Here is a 27,637-nt window from a genome sequence, read left to right on the forward strand (position 1 = left end):
TACAAACCCTCATTTGTTGTATGTGATCTAAGGAAGAATCAGAGATGGTGGCAAATAGAGGCAGTCAAACCCAAGTAGTCTGCAAGAGCATGAGAGAGACACCGAGAGAGGCCTGGGCACTACCAGGGCAGGGCAGGTCTGGGCAATGGTGTCCAGCTTAGGTGCCTCTGTTTACAGGTGTAGCATACACAGAGTCCCTGGTAGTGCTCCCTCTCCACTTCCCACCTTCCTTTTGTTGCCCCAAGTTCTGTATCTAGAGGAACTGAGAGAGCAATCCAGCAGTCAATCTCCACTGAGCCTGAAAGCCGTTGACACAGCTACATTGACTAGCCCATCCCAAGCATGTATTTTTTTTTTTATGTGTTTTTAATGAAAAGTAAAAACAAGTCAGGTGGTGCACACCTTTAGTCCCAGCACTCGGGAAACAGAGGCAGGCAGATCTCTGAGAGTTTAAGGCCAGCCTGCTCTACAGAGTGAGTTCCAGGACAGCCAAGGCTACACAAAGAAATCCAAAGTTGTCCCAAGAATTTCAAAACTATTTTTAGATTTATTTTATGTGTTTGAGTGTTTTACCTGCACATATGTATGTGCATTTCATATGTGACTGGTGCCTGTGGAGGCCAGAAGACAGGGTCAAACCCTCCAGGACTAGAGCTGCAGATGATTGCAAGCCACCATGTGGTTGCTGGGAACTGAACCTGTCTTCTGTTTGAGTAACAAGTGCTCTTAACCACAGAGCCATCTCTCCAGCCCCTGAGAGTGTTTTGTTTTGTTTGGCGTTTTTGCTTTTGGCATTAACTCTTGACCTCCCAAACACTGAAACCATAAGCATAAGACAACTATGACCATTCAGAGTGTATTTTAAGTAGCTACTTTCCCTGTCCTCATTTTATTCTTCTTATTTATGCTTCTGTGCCGAAATCCTTCAAAGTTCCCACTGCCCTGAGTGTCATGAGAAATGAGGGAGCCATGTTTCCTACAGGGCAGACGTGAACACACCTTAATCTCTCTTCTCGCCGCTTCTTCTCTGGTGTGTGTTCCAGGCTGAGATTCTAACCGGCCATGCAGTGAGTGACCCGACCACGGCTGGGAAGGCTGCGTTGGTTCTCCTAGAACGGGGCTGCCAGGTTGTGGTCATCACCTTAGGGGCTTCAGGATGTGTGACACTGTCACAGGCAGAGCCTGTTCCAAAGCACATTCCCACAGAAGCAGTCAAGGCTGTGGACACCACGGTAGGTTTCAAACTTTAAGAATCTTTTTCCATCTAATACGTCCCTGTCTGAAGAATATGGAATGAGATAAGACCTAGGAGTGGGGTGGGAGATGACAGCCAAGCAGGAGAGCCCTCTCCGGGTCCCCTCTAAGTCACTAGGAGGCCCCATGGCGTCCAGTCTCTGGAAGCCTGTTTCCTTATCCGTAAAGGATTGCTGTATTTCCTTTATGCTCACTCAGTAAATAAATATTCTCTGAGCCTGTTATGTGCCAGCCATGCTCTGGATGCTGGGGACGCCTTAGGCAGGAGACTAGAGCATAAACATGTCTTTCTAGACTCTTGGTGGCAAGGGTGACAAGGCTAACACAGCTCCTTGTTTTGTTTTCTTCCATTTGGCTCTTAGGTTAGTATTCAGAGTCGGAGGTTTCATGTCGGCATCTTCACACACGTGTCACACGGTCACAGTATATTACTTATATATAGTATACTTCCTTCTCATGTATTCCCTCCTCCACACTCCACACGCTGCTAGACCCTTGCTCCTCTCAGTCTGCCCTCCCATTTGCTTTCTTATTGCACACGTTCTGTCAGTCTTTCTACTTCCCACCTCTCTGACCAGCTCTACAGTTATTCCTCCCCGCATCATCTCCTTTCTAGTTACACTCACACACACACACACACACACACACACACACACACACAATTTTAAAACTAGGTTCTACATATAAGAGAAAACATGGCCCTTGTCTTTCTGAGTCTGTTTTATTTGTCTTAGCTTCGTGACCTCTAGTTATACCCGTTTTCCTGCAATTGCCATGATGTCACCTTTCTTTCTGACTCTGTAGCATTCCACCGTGTGTATGCAGTTCTCTATTCGTCTGGTCTATGTCCCGGCTGTCTTCACTACTGCAGCTATAAATATGGGCGCGCAAGTACAGGGATCATTCTCTGAGCCCAAGGATGACAGCAGGGACCATCACTGCAGGCTTCAGTGTCTCCTGCACATATCTCATTTAATCCTTGCAAACATTAATAAGCAATCTGTTGCTATCCTCCTTTGTCCTTCCAGTAAGGGACATGGCTGTGGCTCCAGAAGTAGGCTTGTGTTGCCCACCCGATGCCTTTTCGGGAAGACACTGGTTCAGGAAAGTCACGGCTACAAAGTGAACTGAGAGAGTGACAAGCTGGGAAGATGGCTTGTGACTCCCTAGCTAAGGAAATAAAAATTGTTTAGTGTTAGAATTCAGAAAAGCTGACCAGAAAAATATACAAACTTCAGGGATAAGAAAGTCACATTGATAAAGAAGAAAACTTTAAGAGTTTTCATTTATAAGGAATTTACATATACTTATTTATAAAATACGTTCTGCTCTATTTTCGTTAAGAAACAACTTTAAAACATAACTCATTTATCAAACCTGAAGCCTGGGGGAACCTGGTGACAGTGTAAACCTGGTGACAGTGTAAACAACAAGCATGAGCTTCATACACTGTCCATCCCAGGACTCTGGCAGCTGATGCAGGAGGATCGCCCCTGTCTGAGGCCAACCCCACCCACCCACTCACCCACAAATGAACAGAAAGCTATGTACGACAAGAACACTTACACACTGAAGCTCATGCCATGGTGCCTTCTTCAGGCGCCTGCAGACTAATGCCTGGTGTGTGGTCTTCGTCTCGGTCATTTCCAGCACGCTCATCTTTTCTGTTCTGTCAAGCAGGGACCCTACGTTGGGAAGGTTCATTAGTTCACTTCATCAGAGTAAACCGCTCCAAGTGTGAACCAAAGGGGGAAAAAGTTTTTCTCTTGCCAGAATGACATGAAGGGTCCTGAGGGAAGTCAGACCTTTGTGGGTACCCGGAAATGGGTTGGCCTCCACTGAGCACCTGTCAATCACAGCTCTGCTTGCTTGTGCACAGAAGCAGCCTATCAGAGGCATGTTTGGTGCACACAAATGGAACCTTCGGAGGGTCTTCATTTGCTCCCAGGTCAGCTCTACTCTTCTTGTCATGGGCTTTGGACTCAGTCAGGCTGTCTTCCCAGAGCGATCCCCAAAAGCTCTGTTCCCCCACCAGGTGCCTCATCACGTCCCTGTCTCTGCTGTCAAAGGACAAAGAACGTATATCAAAGAATAGGGGAGAAGACACCAGCTAAACAAAAGGAAGTCATGTTCAGTGTTCATCAGCAGATAAGTAGACAAGCAAGTGCAGGGTATCCATACAACTGAACAGTACTGAACACTAGAAGGAATATTGATTCGTGTTGTGTGCGTGGCCAGTGCTTTACCGACTCAGCCAGCTCCCTAGCTTCTCCCTCATCTTTTTATGCTGTGCTTTTTCTTCTCATCCAGCAGCCTCCCCACCAGCATGCTTGCCTGATCCACACACAACTGTTCAGCTAGTTAAAGGACGTGAAACAATGGCCCTGCTGAGGCGAGGCTCTCCTGGGCAAATGGCCCCTTCCCTCCCGGCCAGTAGAGCATCGTTCACTGTTGTCTCATAAAGTCCTCACCATCTCCTCCTCCACTTACAGATGACACGGAGGGAGGAAAGTAGTTACTGCTGGCACACTGTCCACTTGAGACAGCCTGTACGTCAGAGCTGCTGCGTGCTGCTATATTCAGTTTTGCCTCTGTTAATAGTTGAATATATCACTTCTATTTTTATATCTGTTTTTCCCATTGTGCTGGCGTGAGAGGGTGGCAGTGCTGCAGATGTCCTCGGTTCAGTTTGGAAGACAAGGCAGATGTGTCTCTTTCCCTATTTCTGCATCTCAGCCTCAGTCAGAATGATCATGCTTATGTGTGTTCTGTTCAGGAGTCATGGGAAGTGAATGTTGTATGTTACACACACACACACACACACACACACACAAGCAATACCTAGGGATTATCGTGGTAGTATGATGAAATATTACATTATATTGGTGTCCTATTATTAGACCCTGCAAGCTCTGTCAGATCCTTATGTACTGATTGCTTCCCTTTATGTAAATGCTTAAGTCCCAGAATCTGCCCTCACACTGTCAAAAATGCAGGCCACAGGCTAAATCTAAGTCCTCCAGAATCGCTTGCTTTACTATAATGCATCATAAATCAGGACAGATGACTAAGTCAAGAGTAAACGAAAGCCGAGGACAGGGGGATCATCTTCCCTGCTCTTGACTGCCCTTCCTCTGTCTGTCTGTCTGTCTGTCTGTCTGTCTGTCTGTCTGAGTCAGGTAGGAGTCAGAGTTGCTGATGAGGCTCCAGTCACATCTGCTCACCCGTGTGGACATACCTGGTGACTCAGGGCTTGAGAATTTGTTCTAGAGATGGCCTGGAGGGAAGTACAGATGGGTGGCAGGAAAGTGTCTGTGAAAGTTATCAGGGAAGCTCTCTAGTGGGATGTGATTGCTGAGACTTGCTAGATGCTTCCAAAGTGGCTTCTTTGGGACTATTCTCTATCCTGGGGTCTGGCTTCAGCTATCTAGGCCATTCTCAGGGGTGAGTTCCCTTTAATCCAGCACTTAGGTACTATAGGACTGACAGTGCAAGCTGAAAACCTCTGCAGCATCTGGGGGTCAGTACTCCCATCTTAACAGACCTTTCTCCCACCTTGTCCCCTCCTGCCACATAATTACAGTCAGTGCAAAGTCCACCAGCTAATGCCAAATGCAGTGAGAGCCAATGAATGCAGGACAGCATGAGGGGCGACTAACAGCCCAGGGGCTCTCTGTGTAGCACTGTCTGCCCCTACCCATAGAGTGGTCCCATCCACTGCCAAAACAGTCTCTGACCTTGGCCTGGGTTTCCCCAGAAGTCCACACACTTCATCCCTCCCTCTGTTTTGTGTATGTGGGGTTTCTGCAGAGTCTTTGTGGGGTTCTATCCAGAAACAGAGTGTTTGGTTGCCCTTCACTGTTGAACACTAGGATCTGGGAGAATATATATAATACTGTGGGTAAAGAATAACAGACTGCCGGGGGATGAGGAGGGAACTCAAAGAAATTAAGACTCATTTAACCCTGGTGGCATGGTTTGGGGTGTTGGTTGTTGTTGTTGTTGTATTTTGTTTTGTTTTGTTTTCTTATCCAAGAAGAAACTTTGTTTCCTTCAGTTTTTGACCTTGGAAGACTTACTCTGTGGATCCACTCTGTGGATCAGTGAAAGTACTTTTGGAAATGGCCTTTAGACGTACCATGCCACCATGCCGGACACAGGGTTGGGCAGGTAGCTCATCTGAGAGGATTTGCATAGCATGGGTGAGGCCCTGGGTTCAGAGCCTCCAGCCCCCACCCCCACCCCCGTACCCCACTAAGTGCTTTGTTCTGTTCCCCTCTGCTTACGAAAGGAACCCATACTTAATGTGCACTGGAGGATGGGGAGGTCACTAAGTGGGTAGAGGGAAGAAGCAGCTTCTTATGATGCTGCCACTCTGCTGCTGAAGCTTCTGCAGTCGGCACATAAATGTTCCTCCAGGGTGATGTAAACAGGCAGTTCTCAGAAGAAGAAATACAAAACAATAAAGAAACTACACAATGCTTAACCTCACTCATACCAGGAATGTGCCCATTAAACAGCAGGAAGACCCTCGGCCACAAAGCTAACAATGTTAAAGGTAAATAATGCCCATGCTCCAGCAGCTCCAAACCGCCTCCTGCACTTCTCATCCGCATACTTCTACTGAGAACTTACATTCTTACAGTGTTGCAGGGTGGCCCGAGGGGACCAGTTAAAGTACACTTTCTCTCCAGCACAGGGAATCCCCTTCCAGGAGTCTGTGTCACAGGTGTGTTCACATACAAATAGTTACGCAAACATGTTTATTTCAACTTTGCATTAACCAACATTGAGAAGATGGCATGCTGCACCTCAGTAGAGGAGCCTAACTGGTAACTGCTGTGCTGGTCACTGGAAAGCGCCTCATAGCACTCACTGTAAATAGATTTCACACTGGGAGCAAGCTCACCAAGCCATTCTGATGGCTGCTCGGGAAGGGAATGGATTGGTGTGATAAAGAGTAAATTCTCCTTTCTACTTCATGTCTTTCTTGTCCATAAACCTGTGTTTTCAGTGTATTACTTTGTTGTTTGAAATAAATATTTCTTTAGGGCATAGGAGCTGCTGACAGCCAGCCACATCTAGCAGACAGGGTAGGTCCTATCATTTCTCTGTCTGCCGGCTGCAGGGGTCATCATCACAGAGGAGACCTTGACAGTTGGCCTCACGAACAACCTCTTAAGCCTCCAAAGTCTCTGTCTAAGCAACCTGAGTCACCCTATGACAAGCAGGCTTCTGAAAGGATGTCCTGTTGCCACAGGAGAGAGGTGGTACCTTCTTACTGGGGCCCTCAGGGTCCACTCTAAACATTTCAGTGTGCATTTTGACAGGATTTTTCTTTCTTAAGCTTCTTGAAGAAGTAGTTTTCCTCAAAAATGCAATTTTATATAATTTCCCATGGAGATAATCAGGGTTGATGTCAAAGTTTGCTGCTTCTGTCCGTCATTCAAATGTATTGCACATCCTCAGAGAAACAGCTCAGGTTCAAGTTCCCTTCTGAGTGAGTCGGCGGCGTGTTAGCCAGTGTACCTACCTCTTCAGCCTCCTTCCTCCCAACAGGGCACTGAGTAAGACTAACTCTGCTTTTGTCACAGTTCTTGGATTTTGTTACTGGGTAACCAGGAAGAGTTGTAAAGAGACCAGGCAAGGCTATGGAGATGTCTCAGTCAGTAAAGTATTTGTTGTGTAAGCTACAAGCTAAGTATCCGAGTTTGGAACCCAAGAATTCCATAAAAAGCTGAGCATGATGGGATACACCTAAAACTCTAGTGCTTTCTCCTCTGTGCCTCTCCCTTTTAAACTGGTCCTAAAGCGGGGTGTGGTGGCACACACCTTTAATTCCGGTGGACCCAGTAGATCTCTGACAATTCAAGCCCAGCCTAGTATACTTATCAAATCCCAAGACAGCCCGAGTTATAGAGTGAGACCCTGTCTCAAAAAAGGAAAGAAACAAAAGGTCATAAGTGAAAACCTCTCGGGAGTGGAAGACCATGAGACCGTGATGAGTATTGAATGATGTCCACGTGCTGCTGCCCCTCTCCACTGCAGTCATGCCTGGAAGCAGAGTGTGTTGGAGACAATTAAGTGAGGGCCCAGCCTGAGCTCCTGCTCCAGGAGTCTGAGTGTCCTCCGAAGCAACTGCCCCACCAGAGAGCTCCCTCAGCACAGGCACAAAGAACCCTGCGAGCACCAGCAGATAGGAATTACCTGCAGGCCAAGGGAAGGGCCTCAGAGTAAAGACGTCTGCTGGGACACCTCATCTCAGCACCCCTGCCTCAGGACTATGAGAAAGAAGTTTCTGTTGTTTAAGCCACTATCTGTGGTTTGTTTTGGCAGGCTAATACATATAAGCAGGTGAATATGCTCAGAAGTGACCTAAAATAATAAAAAGTGATTAGCAGCAGCAGGAGCCAGATCACCTTTCCCTGAGACGTGAAGGCTTCTGCACACAGCAGATGATGGTTGGAATCCTGCGCTAACCATCTGCTGGCTAGGCTGCTTTAGCAAGTAAATTCTACCTTTTGATTTGGGGACAGTCCACCTCTCTGTGCCTTGACATTCTAGTGCTGACCCTCGAGTCACATGTCAGAATACAGACTTCTACAACCCCTCTTGTCTCCAGGTCTTGCAAAGGCCTTTCATGCTTGTACAGTCCACTGCAGCCTTGATGTAAGGCAATAACCCGCCATAGACCCTGAGTACCATCTAGTTCTGTGAGCCCTCAGAACGAGAGCACTCGTGATCACTACATCGCTCCGAGTCTATCTGACTGTGTATGCAGGTTGGCAGTTCCTAGATAACAAAACCTGGAGCTTGCTTTGCACACTGGTCCAGAGAACCCAGGCACCAACACCATTGCCACATAGCCACTTCCTCTACAGGCCAGGGCTGGACTATGTGAGAAGAGTGGTGGGACTGGGCCATTCCAGATAATACTGCTTCTGGCAGGGTTCACATGCATCCATCCATCCTTGTCCCTGAGTGACCATTCCTGGAGGAGACATACATTCTCTTACAGATTATAATCAAATTTTCTTTTCAGTAAACATCTTCTGTTAGGAGCCTGAACTACTAAGCTGTTGAGGGTGCCCACCCTCTTTCTAACATTTCCCAACTGCTTTTGTAGCCAAGATGAGCTAATCGCTCCTACTGCCCTGCCTAGCAAACACCCCATGCTCAGGACCTGGCTTAGAAGGTCTTTTGTGAGCAGGGCCAACCTCAGCATATAACAGCAGCTCTGTGGGGGCAACTGAAAAGCTTGAATTCTCCTGGAGAGTAACCAGCTTGAGAGCAAGAGTAGCTCCAGTCAGCCGTCTCTAGGGACTGCTCTCCAGAGCACATCATACTCCTCAGTCTACAGCTAAAGCATCCAGAGAAAGATGAAATCAGAGGAGCACTAATCCTTATACATTGTTGGAGAATGAAATAATTATCCAGTGTTCTGCTCTAAATATCCTCATTTAACAAAGGCTACAACTAAAAATGCCAGGTCACAGAGAGTGAAAGTTACCTCCGAAATGCAGAAAAACCTACTGAAGCTCTACAGTAGCTCCCCTTAGGGCTGGACAGTGGCTCAGTGGTTCAAAACACGTACTTTTACTCTTCCAGAGAAGCCGGCCCTATATATGGTAGCTCACAACCACCTAAAATGTCAGCTCCGGGGGATACAACCCTCTCTACCTGCACATACACACATCATATACATACACATAGTTGCAATTAAAATAAATCTTTAGAATAGTCCTCCTTGGAGTTGGAAGACGGCTCAGTAGTGCAGAGCACTGGCTGCTCTTCCAGAGAACCTGGGTTTGACTCCCAGCACCCACATTGGGGCTTCATAAGTGACAGTAACTCCAGGTCCAGAGGATCCAACACCTTCCTCCTGCCTCAACAGACATCAAACACATACATACGGTATGCAGGCACACACGCAAGCACGCATGCACAGGCAAAACATTAATACACATAAATCTATTTGTTAAATAGCCCTTCTTGTCCCAAGAATGACATCTAGAAAACTCTCTGAAGACTCTGCTCCCAGAGGCTGCCAGAAAAGATGGGGAAGTCAAAAAGAGTTTCCTGACTGTGAGGAAAGGGCAAGGACAGAGTAATTACTGAGGCGGCTGACAGACAGGACACACGACATCTGTCATGCCCTAAAGGCTGTATGGGCTCCATTACATTCCTTCTACATCAGCAGATCACCTCATTTATTAGCTAATCAGGCAGAATTCAGCACTTGAAATTATCCTTCCTAATCCTGCATGTGATCAGTTGAAAACCCAGGGCTCTAAAAATCTAATTGTAATTGCTTACCAGAAATGTCATGTTCTTGTTGAAGAACTGAACCAGGGCCAAGCATGGGCTATTTGTCTCCCCAGTGCAGCAGAACTGAGTTTACACAGTGCCCCAGGGCGCTATACTTCAGCAGCCCTGGAGGGCATCTAGGACCAGGCCTGTCTCAGAGATGGCCCAAGACTAAAAGTGTGGCCACAGAGAAGGCATGGGATGGAGAAGGAGCAGACATTTCAGCAACAGTCCAAAAATATCCAGATCTGGGTTTGGAGGGTTCTGTGGGCCGGGCAGGAGCTGGTCCCTCTGGCAGGGTGGGATGGCAGAAGCAGAATGTATTCATCTCCAGTGAGGATCTTTCCCTCCTAGCACCCTACTCTTCACATCTGCTTACCATTGCCCTCAGTTCAGCTCCCTGGTCACTGGCCTGATAACAAGGCAGGAGCCTGTGGTCCTTGCTTCTCTTCCTAAGCTACTGTATTGGCATTCCAGGGCAGACCTGCAGGGCTGTGCTGTGGTCTTCTAAGGGAGTCCTGCAGAGTGGAGAACTTCCTGATGACCTGAAACTGGGAAGAGATTTATAGATAAATAAATAAACAAATAAATAAATGGCATCAAACTACAAAGCCCAGAAAGCTGAGCCTGCCATGCCCACTGTCTTCACTGGCCACTGTTGCTTGATGCAGGTGAGCAGGGGAGTCAAAAGGCTGTGTGTGCATCATAGACCTGAACATCTGCTTGCTTTTGTAGGAGAATATGACTGCACACTATAGGTAGTTCTCTGTGTCAACATACTGTTAATGGTATGAGCAGACACTGTGTGTATGTATGTATGTGGGTGTATATAATGTATTACAGTGAGACTCAAGATTCCCCTACCCTCAGCATCTCCTGAGGGCCAGGATTGCAGGGGTTATGGTCACATGATACTCTACCCAGATTTTTTTCACTTTTGTTTTTTGGGTTTCTTGTTTGGTTGGCTGATTGATTGGTTTTATTGGTTTGGTTTGGGTTTTTGTTTGTTTGTTTTGTTTTTGTTTTTCGAGACAGGGTTTCTCTGTGTAGCCCTGGCTGTCCTGGAACTCACTCTGTAGACCAGGCTGGCCTCCAACTCAGAAATCCGCCTGCCTCTGCCTCCCAAGTGCTGGGATTAAAGTTGGTTTGGGTTTTTTGTTGTTGTTGTTTTGTTTTTGAGACAAGGTCTCACTATGTGTATAACTCTGGCTGTCCTTTAACTTACTATGTAGACCAGGCCAGCCTCAAATTCACAAATACTCTCTTGCCTCTTCCTGCCAGAACCACATAGACTTAGGAATGGTGGCGCAGACCTGTGATCCCAGCATTTGGGAGGTAGAAGGAGGATGAGAAGTTGAAGGTCACCTGAGGGGTTGCACATTGAGTTCAAGGCCAGCATGAGCAGTATAAGACCCTGAAACAAATAAACAAACAAACAACCTGTACTGAAATTCCATTTGACCCAGGAATTGGTGATCTACGCCTTTAATTCCAAAACTTGGGAGGCAGAGGCAGGCGGATTTCTGAGTGCAAGGCCAACCTGGTCTACAGAGTGAATTCCAGGACAGCCAGGGCTACCCAGAGAAACCCTGGCTACAGGGGGAGGCGAGAAATCTCATTTGTCCCCAGTCAGAACGGCTGTCATTAAGAAATCAAACAACACGGACTAGTGGGATTGCTCAGTGTGTAAAGTGGGTCTCGCCGACTTATGCTTTGTCTGAAACAGGCTCCACATAACTCTTCCCCCTTTCTGACAGGGACTGTGAGCCAGGGCATGATGGCTTTGGGTTGTGTAGACAGAACCAGCTAGTCCAACCAGGGTACAAGCAGTTGGCAGTGAATCACCTGCTTGGTCCTTCCATCGTCCTCACAGTGTCCCTGGCTGGAGAGCAGGGGGTGAAGCAGTCACTGTGAGGAAGTGGGGGCGTTATAAATAACCCAGGAACCCTCTCCTCTCAGCAACTGCTGCTGAGCTCGTGGCCTAACAGCTCGGGCACAGAAAGGGCACGAACACAACATTGTGCAATGGCTAATTACTCTTAAGTCTCGTGCATGAGCAGGGGTGTGACCTGCCGTTGCTGCTCGGGCTATCAGATGCCTTTGGTGTGTGCTAATCCAATGGCTCCATGCCGGCAAACACCTCTCACCAAGAGAAGAAAGCAGCTGGAGAGGAGCGCTGGGCAGAGACTGTCTCAGCAAATCCTGTAGGATACCAAGTCATATTGCATTAACTGTTTTCTGTCTAGAATGGTGGAATCAAAGGAAAGAAAGATTACTGACCACAGAAGGCAAGACCAATCTTTCGAGCCCAATGAGTCACTAACGGACGCTTTGGTTTGAAGTGCCATTTATTCGTAGATATGTAAAGTTGTTTATGTACAAAGCCTATTAACAGTGCAAGAAGAATAGGGCCTTTCTTCTTCCACTTTTAGCTTGCATTCAGGATTGCTTTCCTCCTTTCTGAATTATAGAATGAATTCATCTACCACAGACATTTTGGGGGCAAATAGGGGTCTTAGCTCATTTTTCAGTCTCCATAAGCCATCTTTCTCCATGACTTCCCAGACTGCAGAGCCTTGAAGGCCAGAGAGTCGATTGTTGCTGCACACAGTCCAAGCTGGCCCCACCCCAGAGTCTGAGTAGGCTACAGCAACACATGGCCCACCCACTCCAAGGCTGGATGTCATGGCTCTGCAGTCTGGCCAACCCTCATCACTGCTGAGTGAGTGACAGCCAGGCATGGCTGTTGGACCCAGCAAACAAGCAAGTTTTACTATTTTACTGAGGCCATATTGATTCCCAACAGCTTTAATAACATAATCAATTGTAGGTAAAATATGAAACCCTCTGATTTTATTATCAGGCAACAAGCAAAACAGCTTCCCCCAAATTTCCACCCCAGCACAGAGCAGGTCACAGGTAGAAAGTGAAACTGGAGAAGGGTTGTAAATCGACTGCTGATGTGGCTTAAGGGATGGGTGCGCTTCAGCTTGAACTCAGAGGGTCACAGTCAGGGCTGTCTGCTGCGTCCATTCTTGGTAAGTCTGTGTTCTATATGAGATCCTTTGGATGCAAGTGTTACTTCAGAGAACCCCATCACAATATTCCAGAACTGGGTGACTGGCCAGCAAGAGGCCATCACTGACTGGTGAGGCTGAAAAAGAACCCTGATTCACAGGCAGGCCTGGGGGAGGGGGGGGGAGGGAAGGTCAGCAAATGACCTCTGTCAGTCCAGGAGCCATGTGTCACCAACCAGAGGGCAGCCAGCCTGAACACCACAGGGAAACCTATGACCTCCAAAACGCTGAGTCCGGTAGGGGCTGCTCATGGCTGGGACTCAATTTTAAATAAAATTGCAGTGATACTCCTGTTCTCATCACCTGTTCTCTTACAAATAAAGGCCAGGTACCAACAAGTGAAGAATCTAGAGCTTTTCGCTTCACAGTAGTTGAAGTTTAACCAATGTAGTGAAAACAGGGAGACCAGTGTCCCCTTTAATCACCCACAGGCTCTTTGGGCAATAAACCACGGGGCTGAGCGCACTGGAGCATCCCCTCCCTTTGATTTTACACTTGACCTCCCATTGATCCTTCTCACCCATCTCAATAAAAGTAAGCTTCAGCCCCATAAACCCCGTTCCAGATAGAAATACATAATTCAAGAGAAATACTGATGTCAAAGAAGAGGCACACCAATTTGTGTCAGCACTCGCTGTAAATTAAAGAGGAGTACAGAGAGTTTAATGTAATGTAGAATGGAAATTAAAACAGAGCCAATATTTAGGCATTCCTCCGCCTCCCTTCCCCTGCTGTGACACAAAGCATTGACTTTCTCTCTGTCTAAGCACTAATGTCATATGTTGTGGGTTTTTTTTTTTCTTTCTTTCTTTCTTTTTTCTTTTTTCTCCTACTGGGATTCTTCTCTGGGTGAAACGTTACATGTTTGTCTCTGGCATCTAAAATTTGACCTTTTCACCTGTTCTGTTCTGATCACAATAGCACAACTCAGACTTTTCCCTCTGTCTTCCAATCTACACCCCTCATGTTAGCAGCAGAGAAAGGCCCCCTGCCTGCTTAGCATCACTCAGTAGCTCTAACATGTCCCTGACATGGATCTAATGTGTCCCCTCCATGCTCTCTTTACCTGAAGCTGAAAAAAGTAATAAAGGTTGATAAGGAGCATTTCACAGTGTGAAGCTGACAGGGTGTCCTGCTCTCCCACTCTTCAGCACATCCTCGAGAGCCTCCCTTTCCTAAAGTCCGGTGAGGAAAAGTCACAATTTTCCTCAAACCAGCCCAGTGCAGCAGCACATCTGATGTGCAGGGAGCAGAGGCAAGAGAGTCACAGTGATATAAAGGCTAGCCTGCTCTAACTGAAAAAAGTAAAAACAAATAAAAAGAGACCCGTGTGGAGCTCTCTGTCCGATTTCCTACCATTGTTTTTGACCAAATGGTGGAATTCCACAGTGTGATCCCAGACCTAAATGATTGGACTTGGTTGGTTTTTAACACCCCCACCCCCCAATAAATTCCTTCAGAGAGTGTCTCAGCCTGCAGCATCAGCACCACCTGGGAACTCATTAGGAATGCAAATCCAAGCCCCACCTTAGGTTTAATGGATCAGAAAGTTTGAGGTGGAACACAGCAATCCCCAATTTAAGAAGCCCTCCAGGCTGTTCTAAGGTCAAGATTGAAAACTCCAAGGTTAGAAGATGTACATTTACTTCCACTGAAGATATCAAAGGTGCACCATATATTCTGAAGGTATTCCAAAAACAGTTTCAAAATGTTTATGTGCAAAGGCCAAAGCCTTTCCAGGTACTGAGCCTCAACCAGAGGCATCCAAGCTGCCACCTCACCAGTCTCCTTGAGCTAGCTAGCTGGAAAACAGAAGCTGGCCCTGCCTCAGGACTGTAATGAGACTCATTTGAATCACATCTGTAAACGTACCCTGTAGACAGACAAGAAAGCGAGAGTCTTCACTCTGCACCCAGGATTGGGGTTTCCAGTAGGCATTGTGTCTGGGACAGGGGGAAGAGCCTGTGTTTATTCTTTCCCTAACTCAACTCACTTTTTTGTCCGACCAATGGCCTGCTGGGTGTATTTCAGGTTCTGCCTTTTAGCCTCACTGAGTTGATCTGGCATTAAGGAAAATTATTTCCTGATTAGTGGCTCACCCAAATCTGAGGGACCACACCCTTGTTCAGACATGCTGCTTTTGATGGCTTCCCAGGGATGTTCTGTTCTAGTTGTGAGGGTGGGCAGTGTCATGTGGAAACCAAAGCTCTCATGCCCAGTGCGGTCCATGCCTAAAGCCTCCAATTCAGACTTGTGCACTGGAGTCGTGACCTTTTAGAAGGCAGCTTAACACTTATCTTAGCAACACTCCTTAAGCAGCACAGAAAATCAGAGAGAAGAGCCTTCAAGCTCTTCAAGCCAAATCTACAGAAAGCAAGACTGGCCATGTTAATGTTGAAGAGCATAGGTGGGCTTGCCTCAAGATTAGTGCCACACAACTTCACCAAGCAAGTTTCACAGCAGGCTCCTGGAACGGTTCTAGTTCTGGAAACCTCACAGGCTTTTGGTAAAAATCTCTGAGAAAGAAGAAAACAACCTTTCCTGCAGTGTTTGTTAGGAATGAAGTTTTTGTTCCCACTGGATCAACAGCACTCACTTTCATAGGAGCTACACCAAAACTGTGCCTAACTACACCAAAACTATGCCTAACTACACCAAAACTATGCCTAACTACACCAAAACTATGCCTAACTACACCAAAACTATGCCTAACTACACCATAACTATGCCTAACTACACCAAAACTATGCCTAACTACACCAAAACTGTGCCTAACTGTGAAGCAATAAATCATGGGTTAATTATAGAATTAAACTATGAGATTATTCTATTCTAAACTGTATATATTCAGCAAGTCTGTAGAAAGAGAAAGTAGATGAGGCTCGTTAGTGACTGACTAAGGTTTCTTTAAGGGGGATGAAAACATCTAAAATTAAACTGTAGTGTTGGTTGCTCAGCCCGTGACTACACTGAAGAATACCGAATTGTACCCTTAAAGCGGGTGAACAGTGTGTGGTGTATGAATTATATCCCAGAGTTAGAGTCTGGGGAGAGGTTGTTTGTTTATTTGTTGTATTTTTCTGTGGGAGGAGGGTGTAACTTAGTGGTAGAGGCCCTGGGTCCCATCACTACCAACACACACACACACACACACACATCAAATGATTAGCTGATTATAGAAAACAAGGAATAAGTTTCAGTGCTTGATTAATTTGAAGTACTGATCGATCATTTGGACTATGTTAGACCATAAAATAGATTATTTTTAAGGTGGATTATCTCAGCCTAAATAATCGTTGACATTTATCACAAAGTGGCAAGGACACGGACATCTGTGATATAATAATTTGTCGTGTTCCCTGCAGATTATTTAGAGTGCAGATCAGCTACACTTACAGAGAAGAAATCTGGGTCCTGGCTGGTTGTCATGATGTTCATAAACATTGCGATCTGGTTTGGGAAGGTGGGACGTTTGAGGTTGGGGAAAGATGTGATCTCACCCTCCTGAGGTAAACATGAGCTGATAAGAGGAGAGGGATTTGTTCCAGTGGGAGTGGTGAACTGAGCTCTTGAACAAACAGCCTATCTCAGCGTCAGTCCACCAGAGAGCTCACTGTGCCACGACCCCAGGCAGAGCCTTTTCGCAGTTCTGCTTGGGAAATAGCACCAGCCTGACTGCTTCCCATCTGCTTTCTAGATTCCTTCTTCTGGGGCTTTGAGACTTCCCAGTGTTCACTGGTAACCATGTTAGAACTTCTGGTTCAATGGAAAGAAAGCAGGGACCACCAACAGTTACCCAATAGGCCTTGAATAGAGTGTTTGCCTTTAGAGTTACTGGCACGCACGCCAAAGACCCTTACTTGCCCCCTTGCCCTTCAGGACATGAGGCCTTCCCTCAGTGTTTCTCAGATGTATTCTTGTCACCACCCTGCCCCCAAAGAACCTTGTAAACAGTTTCCTATTCACCCTTCTTTTCCCCCCATGAAATATTGAAACAGCTAATGTATTCATCTGCTCACTTACAGACTTACTGTCCCTTTTTCAAGAGTCACCAACCAGCTGGGAACCCATGCCCTGTATGACAGAAAAGCCCTCAGCTGAGCTTTCCGGCTCACCCCTGCTGTGAGAGCTGGCCTGTCACATGGAGAAGGGAACCCTGCCCCCCTTCCCCCCCCCCCCCCCCCCCCCCCGACAGCCCTGCTCACCGGGATGAGCCCTGACCTCAGTTTCCAGGGCTGCTAGGAGACTTTTACCCCAGGCTTGCTCAACCACCTTTTGGGCTTTGCTCCACCTCTCCCTGGCATCTGCTCAGCCATGGAGAGCAGAGTGCTCTCTCCCCCAAGCTACAGTGCAGTGGAGATCCAGGGGGTTGATTGTTGCCTTGGGAAGACCCCTTTCCATACTGATCTCCAGCCCTGCTTCCCCTGGCCTTGACTCTTCCTAGAGCCTCTGCTCAGAAAGCCTGAATCTTGCCTGGCTTCCCCAATTCTGCATTGACCCCAGGACTATCCACTCTTTATTCCCATTGCTTGAATCTCATGAACTCACTAAAGGGTTCGTTGAGAACCTACCTAGTCCACATCACAGCAGAATGAAGGTCAAAGACCCGGGAGACTCTGATGGCTACTGCTGGAGCTCATTACATCCTGGCCTGCATAATCAGGGGCTCTGGATACCAGCTTTTACCCATTCCCAGCCCCCCTAACTCTTCTCCTCCGAGCTGGGAACAGAAAATCAACCTTGCTGCTCTAATACTCAATAGATTGCCTCCCTATGATGGTGACCCCTTCTGTCTCTGGAACCTTGTCTGATCCCACTCACCTAGGTCATGAGTTTCTACTACAAAACATTGAGGAAAATAAATGGCCTCTGACATGATGCCACCTAGTCTGCCCCACTGTGTGGAACACCTACTCTGCCGGGCTCTCCTGGACCCCCTGACATTGTCTGAATTAATCTCTACAGCAGTCCCACCGTAAAAGAAAATACATGCAGAAAAGCTGACCAGTCTGCCAGAGATCACACAACTAGGACCTTAGTCAAATGGGGTTTCAGATCTGTCTGACCCCACCCTGTTTGTCCCAGTTATGAGTTTTAATTCAAATGGCAAAGTGGCTTCAGTACAAGTGAGAAGGCAATCCATTTACCATCCCTAAAAGATGACCGTGGTAACAAAGAGGCTGAAGAGAGATTAAAAGGTCCTTCTACATGGTGTCCCTGAAGTTTGGGACACCTAAGCCCAATCAGGTCCTGGACAGGGAAAGGAGGCAGTAGTCTATGTTTAGACATCAGTGCCTGAGGAGGGTAGGCCTGACTGCCAGGCCAGCTAGAGGGAGTCACTCAGCAATTGAGGCAGCTCCCTAAAATGATCCCTGGAAGGCAATTCCATTCCTTCCAAACCAAGTGCAGAGAGCAGGGCTGACCCAGAGTGCTCTAGAGCAAACCTGGGCCCACAGCATCCTGTGGAAGGTAGTAGGGACCCTGACAGTTTGCATTTGCTCTCTCCTGAGCCCCTGGCCTTGACAAAGAAATGGTGTGTCATCATGTTTCAGCCATTTGCTGCTCTCTGGCCTCGAAACCACAAGCAGACTGAGGAATTCAGCCTGCAGTGTAGGCTCTGAATAGCTCTATGGAGGGAGAGGCCCCAAAAAGAAAAGAAAGTGGTATCTACTTGTCAGATGGAATGTGTGAAGACATCCAGGAGGAATGTTGAGGCCCTGTTCGGGTGGCTCGGCAGTTTGGCCTCTGAATCATGCTGTGTGGGTCCGGATTCCTAACAGATGAAGCCTCGGGACTGACATCACTCTTGCGAGATCACCCGGGCTCGGTTGTGCTGCCCAGAAAGTTTTTTACCTTGGGGATTTTCAGCACTTGGGGATTTTTTTCCCAACCACATTTAATACCCGTCATTCCTTCCAACTTACCCGTTTTCGGTCATCTGGAATTTGACAAACTAAGACCCTTATAAGCCTGTTTCATTGCTGGTGCCCCCTCCTACAAGATGAGGAACAGCGTGTGCTCTCTCGTCTGAACCCACAAGCCCATCATCTTCCTGACAGTGCTGGCTCCTGTCAGTGCACTGCAGCAGAGGCTGGCCACAGCACTAGGCCTCGGGATCAAGGTGACAAAACTGTCTCCATGTCCTCAGAGAGGAGGCAGAGAGGACAGGGGTAACGGGTCTAGGTTGGTGGGATCCGAGAGTGCTTTGAACTTTGTGTTTTATGTGCTGTGTTTAAGGAGCTAACACGTCCTCAGAAAGACAAGAAGCACGCAGAATGTTTTAGGCATAGAGATGAAACAGCCAGGTTTACAAGCATGTGGAGAGTAGACTGGAAGGGTCTGGCCTGAAAGCAGGGAGACCAGTTAAGAAGTCACTGTAGACCTCTAGAGAGGGTGTGGATGTGACATAGGACCATAGGAAGGGATAGAGAGAAACAAGAGGGTGGATCCAAGCATTTGGAATTAATTAAGCAACTGTTAAATGTACAGAAGAGTCCAGAGGTTCCCCAGATCTTCGTGTGAAGGTGTACAAGTAACAGAAGAGAGGCCAGTGTTCAGGCAGTACAGTCAGTTTGCCTGTAGGTGAGCTCAGGTTGTCTGCAAGAGACATGAGCCTGGCCAAGCAGTTTCACATCAAGAGGAAGACATGCATCTGGGTGCAGGGTTTAGGACGTGCAGTATTCAGAGCAGCTGAAACTGGGTTAGTAGTTGAAACACCCAGAAAATGTGAATGAGAACGGCAGGGAGCCAGGATCATGAACCCAAAGGAAACCATTATCGATGGTGCAAGCGGAGACAGAGGACCTGTCATGAAGACAGGCAGAGGCGGCTCAGGAACTTGGAAGGACCCAGTCTCTTCTTTCTCCACTCCACTTTCCTGCCCGGCTTTACAATGCTTAACCCCTCCATGCTTTCTTGCTGGGCTCTTCCCCGTTCCTAACTCCCCTTACAGTCCCACAAGTGAAAGCCATGGCTTCCAGCCATCCTTCCCCTTCCTTCCTGTATAGCTTCCTGCATCACTGAGGCTCATGTAATTCCATGATGGCTCCTCAACCTGCTCTTCTGGACTCTGATGATCTAAGACTTCCGCATCTACAGTACCATTTTTCCTCCATCCTGGTGCAACCATCATGTAGGGTGACTTCTGGACCATGAGGATGGAAACAAGACCCATAGTTTCCAGGTAGCCTAAGCTCTGGTGACCCTTGACCCCTGTTCCACTTTAGCCTCTCACACGAGGACAGTACCTGCTTGAAAACCCCCAGTCCTGCTCTGGCCGTGGCCAGTTTTCTCCCTCTCCTCCACCGTTCTTATCTTCCTCATTGCCTGCATTTTCTCCTGTGCTATTGAGCTCCTCCTGGCTGTTCTTCCTCCCTCAGCACATTGTCCTTCTATGCCATTATTCCCTGAAAACGTGGATTCCTCTGAAGTCCTCTTCCCCAAACCTGCCAGAGGCAATCTAGTTCAGACTTTGTGCTCTTGCCCCAAGCATAGAGGGAATGGTACCTGCTGTGATTTGAATCTGATATGTCCCCACACACTGTGTTTTGAGTGCTTGTCCCCCAGCTGGTGGCACTATTTTAGAAGGTGTGGCATGGAGGACCTGGAGGGCATACAGCCAGGCCAGCAGAAGTGAGTCACTAGGCACAGGCCTTTGGAGGCTGTGTCAGGCCAGCTCTGTGCTTCCTGGTCCACTATGATGTGAGGGGTAGCTGCCGCACGTTCCCACCATGAAATGACCCCACCCGCCATATGGACCCCACCACAGCACAGGAATCGTGAGGCAAAATAACCCTCTCTTCCTCTGAGCTGCTTCTGTTCAGTTCTTTGGTCACAGTGATGCAAAAGTCGCCAACATGGTACCCCATCAGGACGTCAAGAGAGATTCACGATCTTCACGTTCATCCCTGATACAGGCTTTTCCCACAAGGCAGTCAAGAACACCTCTCTACCTGCACTTGCTAAAAACCATTTCCTAGAGGAGACTGAGCAATGTCTACCCTTCCCCGTAAGGTCTCAACAGCAAACTTGAACCACTATAGTGCAGAATTACATGCAAGTGGTCATTCACAACCTCACACAGTCATAAAGAGGTCATAAAGAGATGGCAGCCCCATGCAACATGATGTCACTGGAGTCCCACACAGATGACCTTGCTGCAAACCTTGACTGTGAGCGCTGCCTTTTCCTTAAATATCCGTGAGCTGTTGACATGCTGTGAATCAAGGAGACTCAATTCCCTCAGCTTTAACCTGAGGACGAGACAGGGTTGCTGCTGGCCTCCATGACACTTGGTGAAAATCACAAGACGCCTCTCTGCATGGACTGTCAGCTTTGTGTGACTCACTCACAGGCCCTCGGATGCAATGCAAGCTGCACAACACAGAGCGCAGTTTGAACTATGCCTTCTTCCTCCAGGGTTCCTCGGGAACATCTGAGCAGTAAGAGGAAGCCCAGAGGAGTCTGACTCTGAGCAGAACTTCGGGGGGGAAAAAAACCAAACCAACTACCGCCAACAGCTGGCACATGGCTCAAGTGCGCTGGGGTAGCATTCTACTATTTGTAAGCATTTACCACCTAGCTCCCCACTCTCGCCGACAGCCGTAAGAGACTGGGTCCGAACTGGGTCAGTTCAGTGGGGGCACAGAACCATGATCTTAGACAAGGGCTCCAGGAAGACAGGGAGCAGGGCAGGAAATGGAAAGTGGGGTGCTGGCCAGAGAAGATGGTCTGCAAGGAACAAGCAAGGAAGGAGAGAAACAAAAGTGTGGCCTCCACAGAGCCACACTGCCTCAGGCCTAGCAGCAGAGGCCTCCCCACAACAGCTTGGCCCTGTCTTTCAAAATTCTCTGCTCTCAGGTCCTGGCCTTGAGGTCATCCGAGCAGCTTTGCCAGTGCCCTCCCCACGCCACCGGCCCTCAATACCCACCTAGGCCACACACCACTGTCCTGGTGTGCTTCTCTGCTGCAGTGATTGTTAACCACAATGACCAAAAGCAACTTAGGGAGCAAAGGGTTTTTATTTGGCTCACAAGGTTACATACAGCCCAGCATCGAGGAACTCAGTGCAGGAACCTAGAGGCAAGAGTTGCTTACTGGAGTTGTTTACAGTGACGAAGTGTTGCCTACTGGCTCTCTTTCCATGGCTTGTTCAGGGTGGCAGTGCCTGCAGTGGGCTCAGACCTCCCACTCAGTCATTAATGGAAAAACAAAAACCTGCTCCTCCCCCCACACACACACCTCGTTATGCAGCACTGGACTTTTTGCTGACCTTCACACCCTGACACAAGAGCTGCCTCCACACATACTATGGATCAGAATGTCTCAGAACATAGGAATGTGGGGGCCCTTGGGAAAGCGGGCAGTGGGGAATGTCACGTGCATGCTGGGTGAGCAGCTGGTCTTCTGGAGGAAAATGTTCTGAGAGGGCCATGAATACTAGCCATGTGGGTGACTGTCAGAAGGAGGGTAAGTCACGCCATCACCCCTTTTGGCATAAAAATAATGTTCAATAAAAGGTTAAAACCATCAAGTTCTATCAATGAGATGTATTCCATTATACCAAGAATGATTGATTGGAAAGTACTTTACTTACAGGAAAATCACAGTGATAGAATACAGCTTCTACTTTTAAAGCACTTTCCATTTAAAAAAAAAATCATACCAATGTATAAAAATAGTTATACTAAAAATGTGAATCAACAGCCAAGTAATTTATTGGCACTTGAAAGCCTTGTGGTTTAAATGGAGCCAACAATGGGAATATCAAGTAACTCCGAGCCGTGGCAACCTGACCTCACTAACACAAAAGAAAGTCGTATGCGGCTCACCCAGGGCCAGCCAGCCACCTCCGAAGAGATGCTGAGCAGAGCACATGATGGAGCTAGAACCATTAGGTCAACATCAAGTGCTAGGCCAGGCAGGCAAGAGACACAGCAGGCACAGGTGTAGACCCCATCCCAAAGAGTTTAGAAGTTGTCCTAAGTGTAGGCCTCTGCCTAAAATGCACAGCATGGTGTACTCAGGGTCCTAAGAAAAGCACAGAGTTCCCAGATACTAAAGAAAATAGAGATGTGTTTCAACTCTGAGATGCTTCCTTCTACCCTTCCTTCCTCCCCACAGACAGGTGACATAATACACTGGTTTCCCGGGTGCTCTCTCGTGTTTACTAGTGATGCCTTACTGTCAATGAGGTTCAGTTCCTTGTTTTGTCTTGTTCTGTTGGGAAGGTCAATGTAAAGGGGAAATGAAGCTGGGAGTATGTGTTGTGTGTAAAGTATCCGGCTTTGCGGCTCCTGCTGCAGAGCAAACCAGAGGCTGGCACACCTGGACTTCCCCACCGGTCTACTCTATACGAAGGAGAACCACTTCTCTGCCCTTTATGCATTTCCATCCTTGGGTGTAATATGGCTTTCAAGGGTTGGGGCTTCATGGCCCAACTGCCACCTGCTTTGGAATAGCAACTGGAAGTTGGTTCATCAGCAACTGAGTACACACTTTGTGTGTGTGTGTGTGTGTGTGTGTGTGTGTGTGCATGCGCTCATGTACACAGTTGTGTGTACATGCATGTAAAGGCAATACTTAATACTTAGGAACCATGTTTATGTGGAAGATATGTATATGTGATGTGCACGTATATGTGCAAGAACATATGTCCATGAATGCACATGCAGAGACCAGGGACAGTAGTTGTCTTCCTCTGTTGTTTCCCATCTCCCCCTCCCCCCCCCCCCCCACTCCCCAGTCCCCTTTTTACCCCCTTGAGACAGGTCCTCTCATCAAACTGGAAGCATGTTGAACCAGACAGCCTGGTTACCCAGCAAGCTCCCAGGACCTGCCTGTCTCTGCTCTAATGTGTAGCCATGCCCAACTTTTAGGTGGATTTCAACCCAGGTCTTTGGGCTTGCTTTCACAGCAAGCTCGCTCCCCTCCTGAGTTACCCCCTGCCTTGATTTCTGATATAGGCTTTGTTATTAGCCTGACACTCACCAAATAAGGTAGGCCAACTGGCCAGCTCCAACCAGAGTCTGCTTGTCACCATCTCTCTAGCACTAGAATTGCAAATGCACACCACCATGCCCAACTTTGATGAGGGTTCTGGAATCATCTACAAACAAGGAGTGTTCTTGGTTAAAAACCAAATAAAGCCACGGCCCCATAGCCAGCTGTGCTAACATCTGGAGCCTCAGCTATCCTGTACCCACTATCACAGCCATAAGTATCCCTCCCAGACCCCTCAACTTTCAGGTGTTTGGCCTAGGTTGGAAGAAACTGCCACAGTGAGCTTGAGTAGCCACCAATGCAGGCAGGAGCAGCTCTGGATTCATTCCATATGGACTCAGTGGAGAGCCACAAATTCATTTTAAAGAGAGAAATCATTCAGAGGCAAATACTGCCACAATTGCAAATTCACAAAGGGAGACTCTTAAAATTCTTTAAGTCTTTTTTATTTTATGAAGAAAACTTGGAAATTGCATCTCTGCCACACTCTTCACTCACCTGTCATTAGCATGTTGTCACATCTGGCTCATTGCTCTCACCTGTGCACGTGCATACTGCATGCATGTGTGTGGTATGGGGCACAGGAGGCAGGGGGAAAAGGTCCTGCTCTATCTATCACTCTCCACCTGAGACAGTGTCTTCCTAAGAGGAGCCAGCAAGCCCAGTGACCCTCCCGACTCTGCCCACTGGCCACAGCACTGCTGTTACAGGCACACACTACAACACAGATAAAAACTGTGTTCTAGAACTTGGAGCTCAAGTCCTTCTGTTTGAATAGCAAGTGCTCTTAGCTGTTATCTTTCTGGCTCAAATGTTTGGTTTTGGATAACAATTTGAGAATAAGCTGCTGGCACTATGACTTACTGTATAGTTGAGGGTGGTCTTCAATGTCCACTTCTCCTGCCTCCACTCCTAGGTGCTGGGATTGCAGACATGTGCCACCACATCCAGTTTCGGCAGCAGTAGGGATCAAACCCAGGGTTTCATGCATAAACACAAGCACTGGACCAACTGAACAACATTCCTAGCCTAATGAATTTCATTTTTTATTGTTCATTGCTATTATACAGAACTACAACTCACTTTTATACTGACAAGGTACCCTGTAATCTTGTTGAACCTATTTCTAGTAGGAACTTTTTTCCTTAGAACTTGTGCATCAGTCATTCCATGGTGGTCTTCACTAACTCTCCTTCTTTCCGGTCTGCATACCTGCTCTCTTTCCTGACTTTCCACACTGGCTGTGCAACACAGAACAACAATAACCCAAGGGACAGCAGACCACCCGGGCCAGGTCCCAGACTGAGGGACAGCAGAACACCCAGGCCAGGTCCCAGATTGAGGGGAAAGTGTAACTCTTCCTCAAGTGTGAGGGGCACAGGAGATCAGCTCATAAATGACCCTCAGATGGCAAAGCCATACCTTCTATTGTGCTCCTGATACAAAGTTTTAAAAAACATATTTATATTGATTTTTAAAATGTGTCTTATAGTGATGTACTCCTCAGACAACTTCTGCTTGGTCATGGTACATGTGTGTGTGTGTTTATATATTTATATTCTACTTGCCTAAAAACTAATATTTTTGCATCTTAATTCATATTGTTGTGTTTGATTTTGTTTTTCTCGAGTTATCTTAGCCTGCTTTTGGAATCATGGCAATGCTGAACTTGAAAGAAAAAAAAAAAAACAGGCAGATTTCTGAGTTCGAGCCAGCCTGGTCTACAGTGTTCCAGGACAGCTAGGGCTACACAGAGAAACCCTGTCTCAAAAAACCAAAAAATAAAAATAAAAACAGAGAAATGTCCCCTTGCCTTTTCTATGTGCTCAGTGTATTTTTTTGTTGTTGTTGTTGTTCTTGTTTTGTTTTGGTTTGTTTTTTTGAGACAGGGTTTCTCTGTGTAGAACTGGCTGTCCTGGAACTCACTCTGTAGACCAGGCTGGCCTCCAACTCAGAAATCTGCCTGCCTCTGCCTCCCAAGTGCTGGGATTAAAGGCGTGCGCCACCACTGCCTGGCGCTCAGTGTATTTCAATAGCTTTCTTTCTTAAATCTTGCAAGAATTCTGCAGTAGGGATATGTGGGGTTATTGATGAAACCCCCCTAATTTTAGAGACAGAAGGAGTGTCCTTGTGCAGTCTCTGAGGACACAGTGCATGGCATGGGGAAGGAAGGAAAATTAAGGTAGGAAAACCCTTTAGCCTAAATAATGCTTCCACACACAGCTTTACAATTGTTTCCTCGGTTTGGCAACGGTGGAGATAAGCAAAGCAAATTGTGTCAATAGAATGTTTGTAGCAACTAGGACACTATTTCTATTCTTTCTTGAGGCTGATTTGTACATCTTCATGAAGTATATTACTGAAATCCACTACATGCATAAAATGTAATAATCAAAATGAGATGGTAAACATTTCCACCTCTCCAATCATTAATTGTTCAGGCATACTGGAATTTTCTTATTCCTAGTCATTTTTAATATATCAGATGGGGGGGTGTTCTTTGGTGTTATTTGTTGTTTTATTTTTGAGATACAGTCTCAGGTGGGCCTGGCTAGAATGGAGCTCTTTGTAGACCAGGCTGTCCTTGAACTTGTAGTGATCCTCCTGCCTCCACCTCTGGAGTGCTGGGATTGTAGGTGTAAGCCAGTATGCCCAGGTTCTCATGTTGCCACAAGTCATCAAGGACTGTGAAAAGTGGGCCTAAGGAACCAGTATTAGTTGTGGGTGTGACACTGGGAAATGCCCCTGAAAGCAGGTGACACCAGAATTTCCAGAGTGAGATTCTGCAATCACTGGAACTTGCTTTAAACATTAGTTACATGAACACATGACCAGGTGTCACCCTGAAGGCGCTGATGATGATGGTGGGGTGCTAGTTCAGTTCCTCTGTAACCTTCTCCAACACAGACCCTGGGAAATGGGAACAAAGTCGCTTCTCCCCGTATTTGGTTTGAGAATAGCATCTGAATGGCTCTCACTATTCTTTGCATGCATTTTAAATGGAAACATGACTAACTTTAGGGACAGAGAGGGAATATACAAAATGTGCCTGGGGCATCTTGTCCCAGAAAGCAAGCAAGCAAAAACAGAATGATGGAGCTAGTGTAACACACACACACACACACACACACACACACACACACACACACACACACACACACACACACACAGAGGAAGCAGCTGGAAAGAACCCAATTGCCAAAGCTGGGATGAATGGGCAGCAGAATAAACTATTAGATGAGCACCACCTGTCAATAAAAAAGCCTGTGGCCAATGACCTGAGGCAGGAAATAGAAGGTGGCACACTTGCAGGAAGAGGAAGGATTCTGGGAAATAGGCAGGCGACACAGGGAGAGATTCAAGGGAGACACTGAGACGCTGAGAAGACAGGAAGAAAGAAGCCGGCCAGGATTGAAGGAGAGGTAATTAGCCAAGTGGTACACATAGTATAGTTTAAAAGGGTTAAATAAGTTACGAGCTAGTCAGGGAATGAGCCAAAGCTTATGGCCTCAGTATTCAATAATTAATTATTAGTCTCTGAGTCATCATTCCAGGAGCAAAGGTTCAGAAAGAAAAAAAAAACAGAATTCTTTTTTTTTTTTTAACATAATCCCAAACTGGAGAGACTGAGGCTAGCCTGGGTTACATAGTGAGATCCTATCTATCCTGAGATAGTCTGCAAAGTAGCTGACCTGTAATCTGACATCACTTTACTGTCATAACCTATGGGTATGGAAGAAGACAACTGTAAAATGCCATCCTGCATGGGATGCTGAGCAGAAACTAGTAAGATCCTTATAAAGAATAAAGGTCACTGATACCATTATTTCCTCAGTTGTGGTGAACGGGCCACATCTGGATGTTACCAAAGCTGGGCTGGAGGGTCTTTGCTCCTTTCCTGGAACTCTGAAGCTGTTCTCAAATTAAAAGGATTGGTTTGGTTTGGGTACTAAAGCTTGAACCTAGAGCCTCCCAAAGACCAGGCAGGTTCCCTCCTG

The 27,637-nt window shown here is 47.1% G+C and overlaps 1 protein-coding gene and 1 long non-coding RNA gene across 6 annotated transcripts in view; one reads left to right on the forward strand and one right to left on the reverse strand.

The window, feature by feature from the left end:
• Rbks (ribokinase) overlaps window positions 1-27,637 on the forward strand; it is a 76,257-nt gene that overhangs the window by 48,352 nt on the left and 268 nt on the right. For 2 of the 5 annotated variants that reach the window (XM_034514086.2, XM_076942267.1), the window contains exon 7: window positions 1,044-1,232. In XM_034514086.2, the coding sequence (XP_034369977.1) occupies window positions 1,044-1,232 (189 nt within the window). Of the gene's footprint in view, window positions 1-1,043; window positions 1,233-10,038; window positions 10,197-19,645; window positions 20,535-20,554; window positions 27,062-27,637 lie in introns of those variants that run through there. The other 3 variants (XR_013113303.1, XM_076942269.1, XM_076942268.1) reach the window with 3 other exon arrangements.
• LOC143443906 (uncharacterized) lies at window positions 1,082-3,997 on the reverse strand. Its single transcript, XR_013113304.1, has 2 exons — window positions 2,821-3,997; window positions 1,082-2,424 (listed from the first exon to the last, which is right to left on the reverse strand). It is a non-coding gene; the product is annotated as an uncharacterized LOC143443906 (long non-coding RNA).

The sequence above is a fragment of the Arvicanthis niloticus genome, chromosome 11, assembly GCF_011762505.2.
Source record: "Arvicanthis niloticus isolate mArvNil1 chromosome 11, mArvNil1.pat.X, whole genome shotgun sequence".
NCBI lineage: Eukaryota > Metazoa > Chordata > Mammalia > Rodentia > Muridae > Arvicanthis > Arvicanthis niloticus.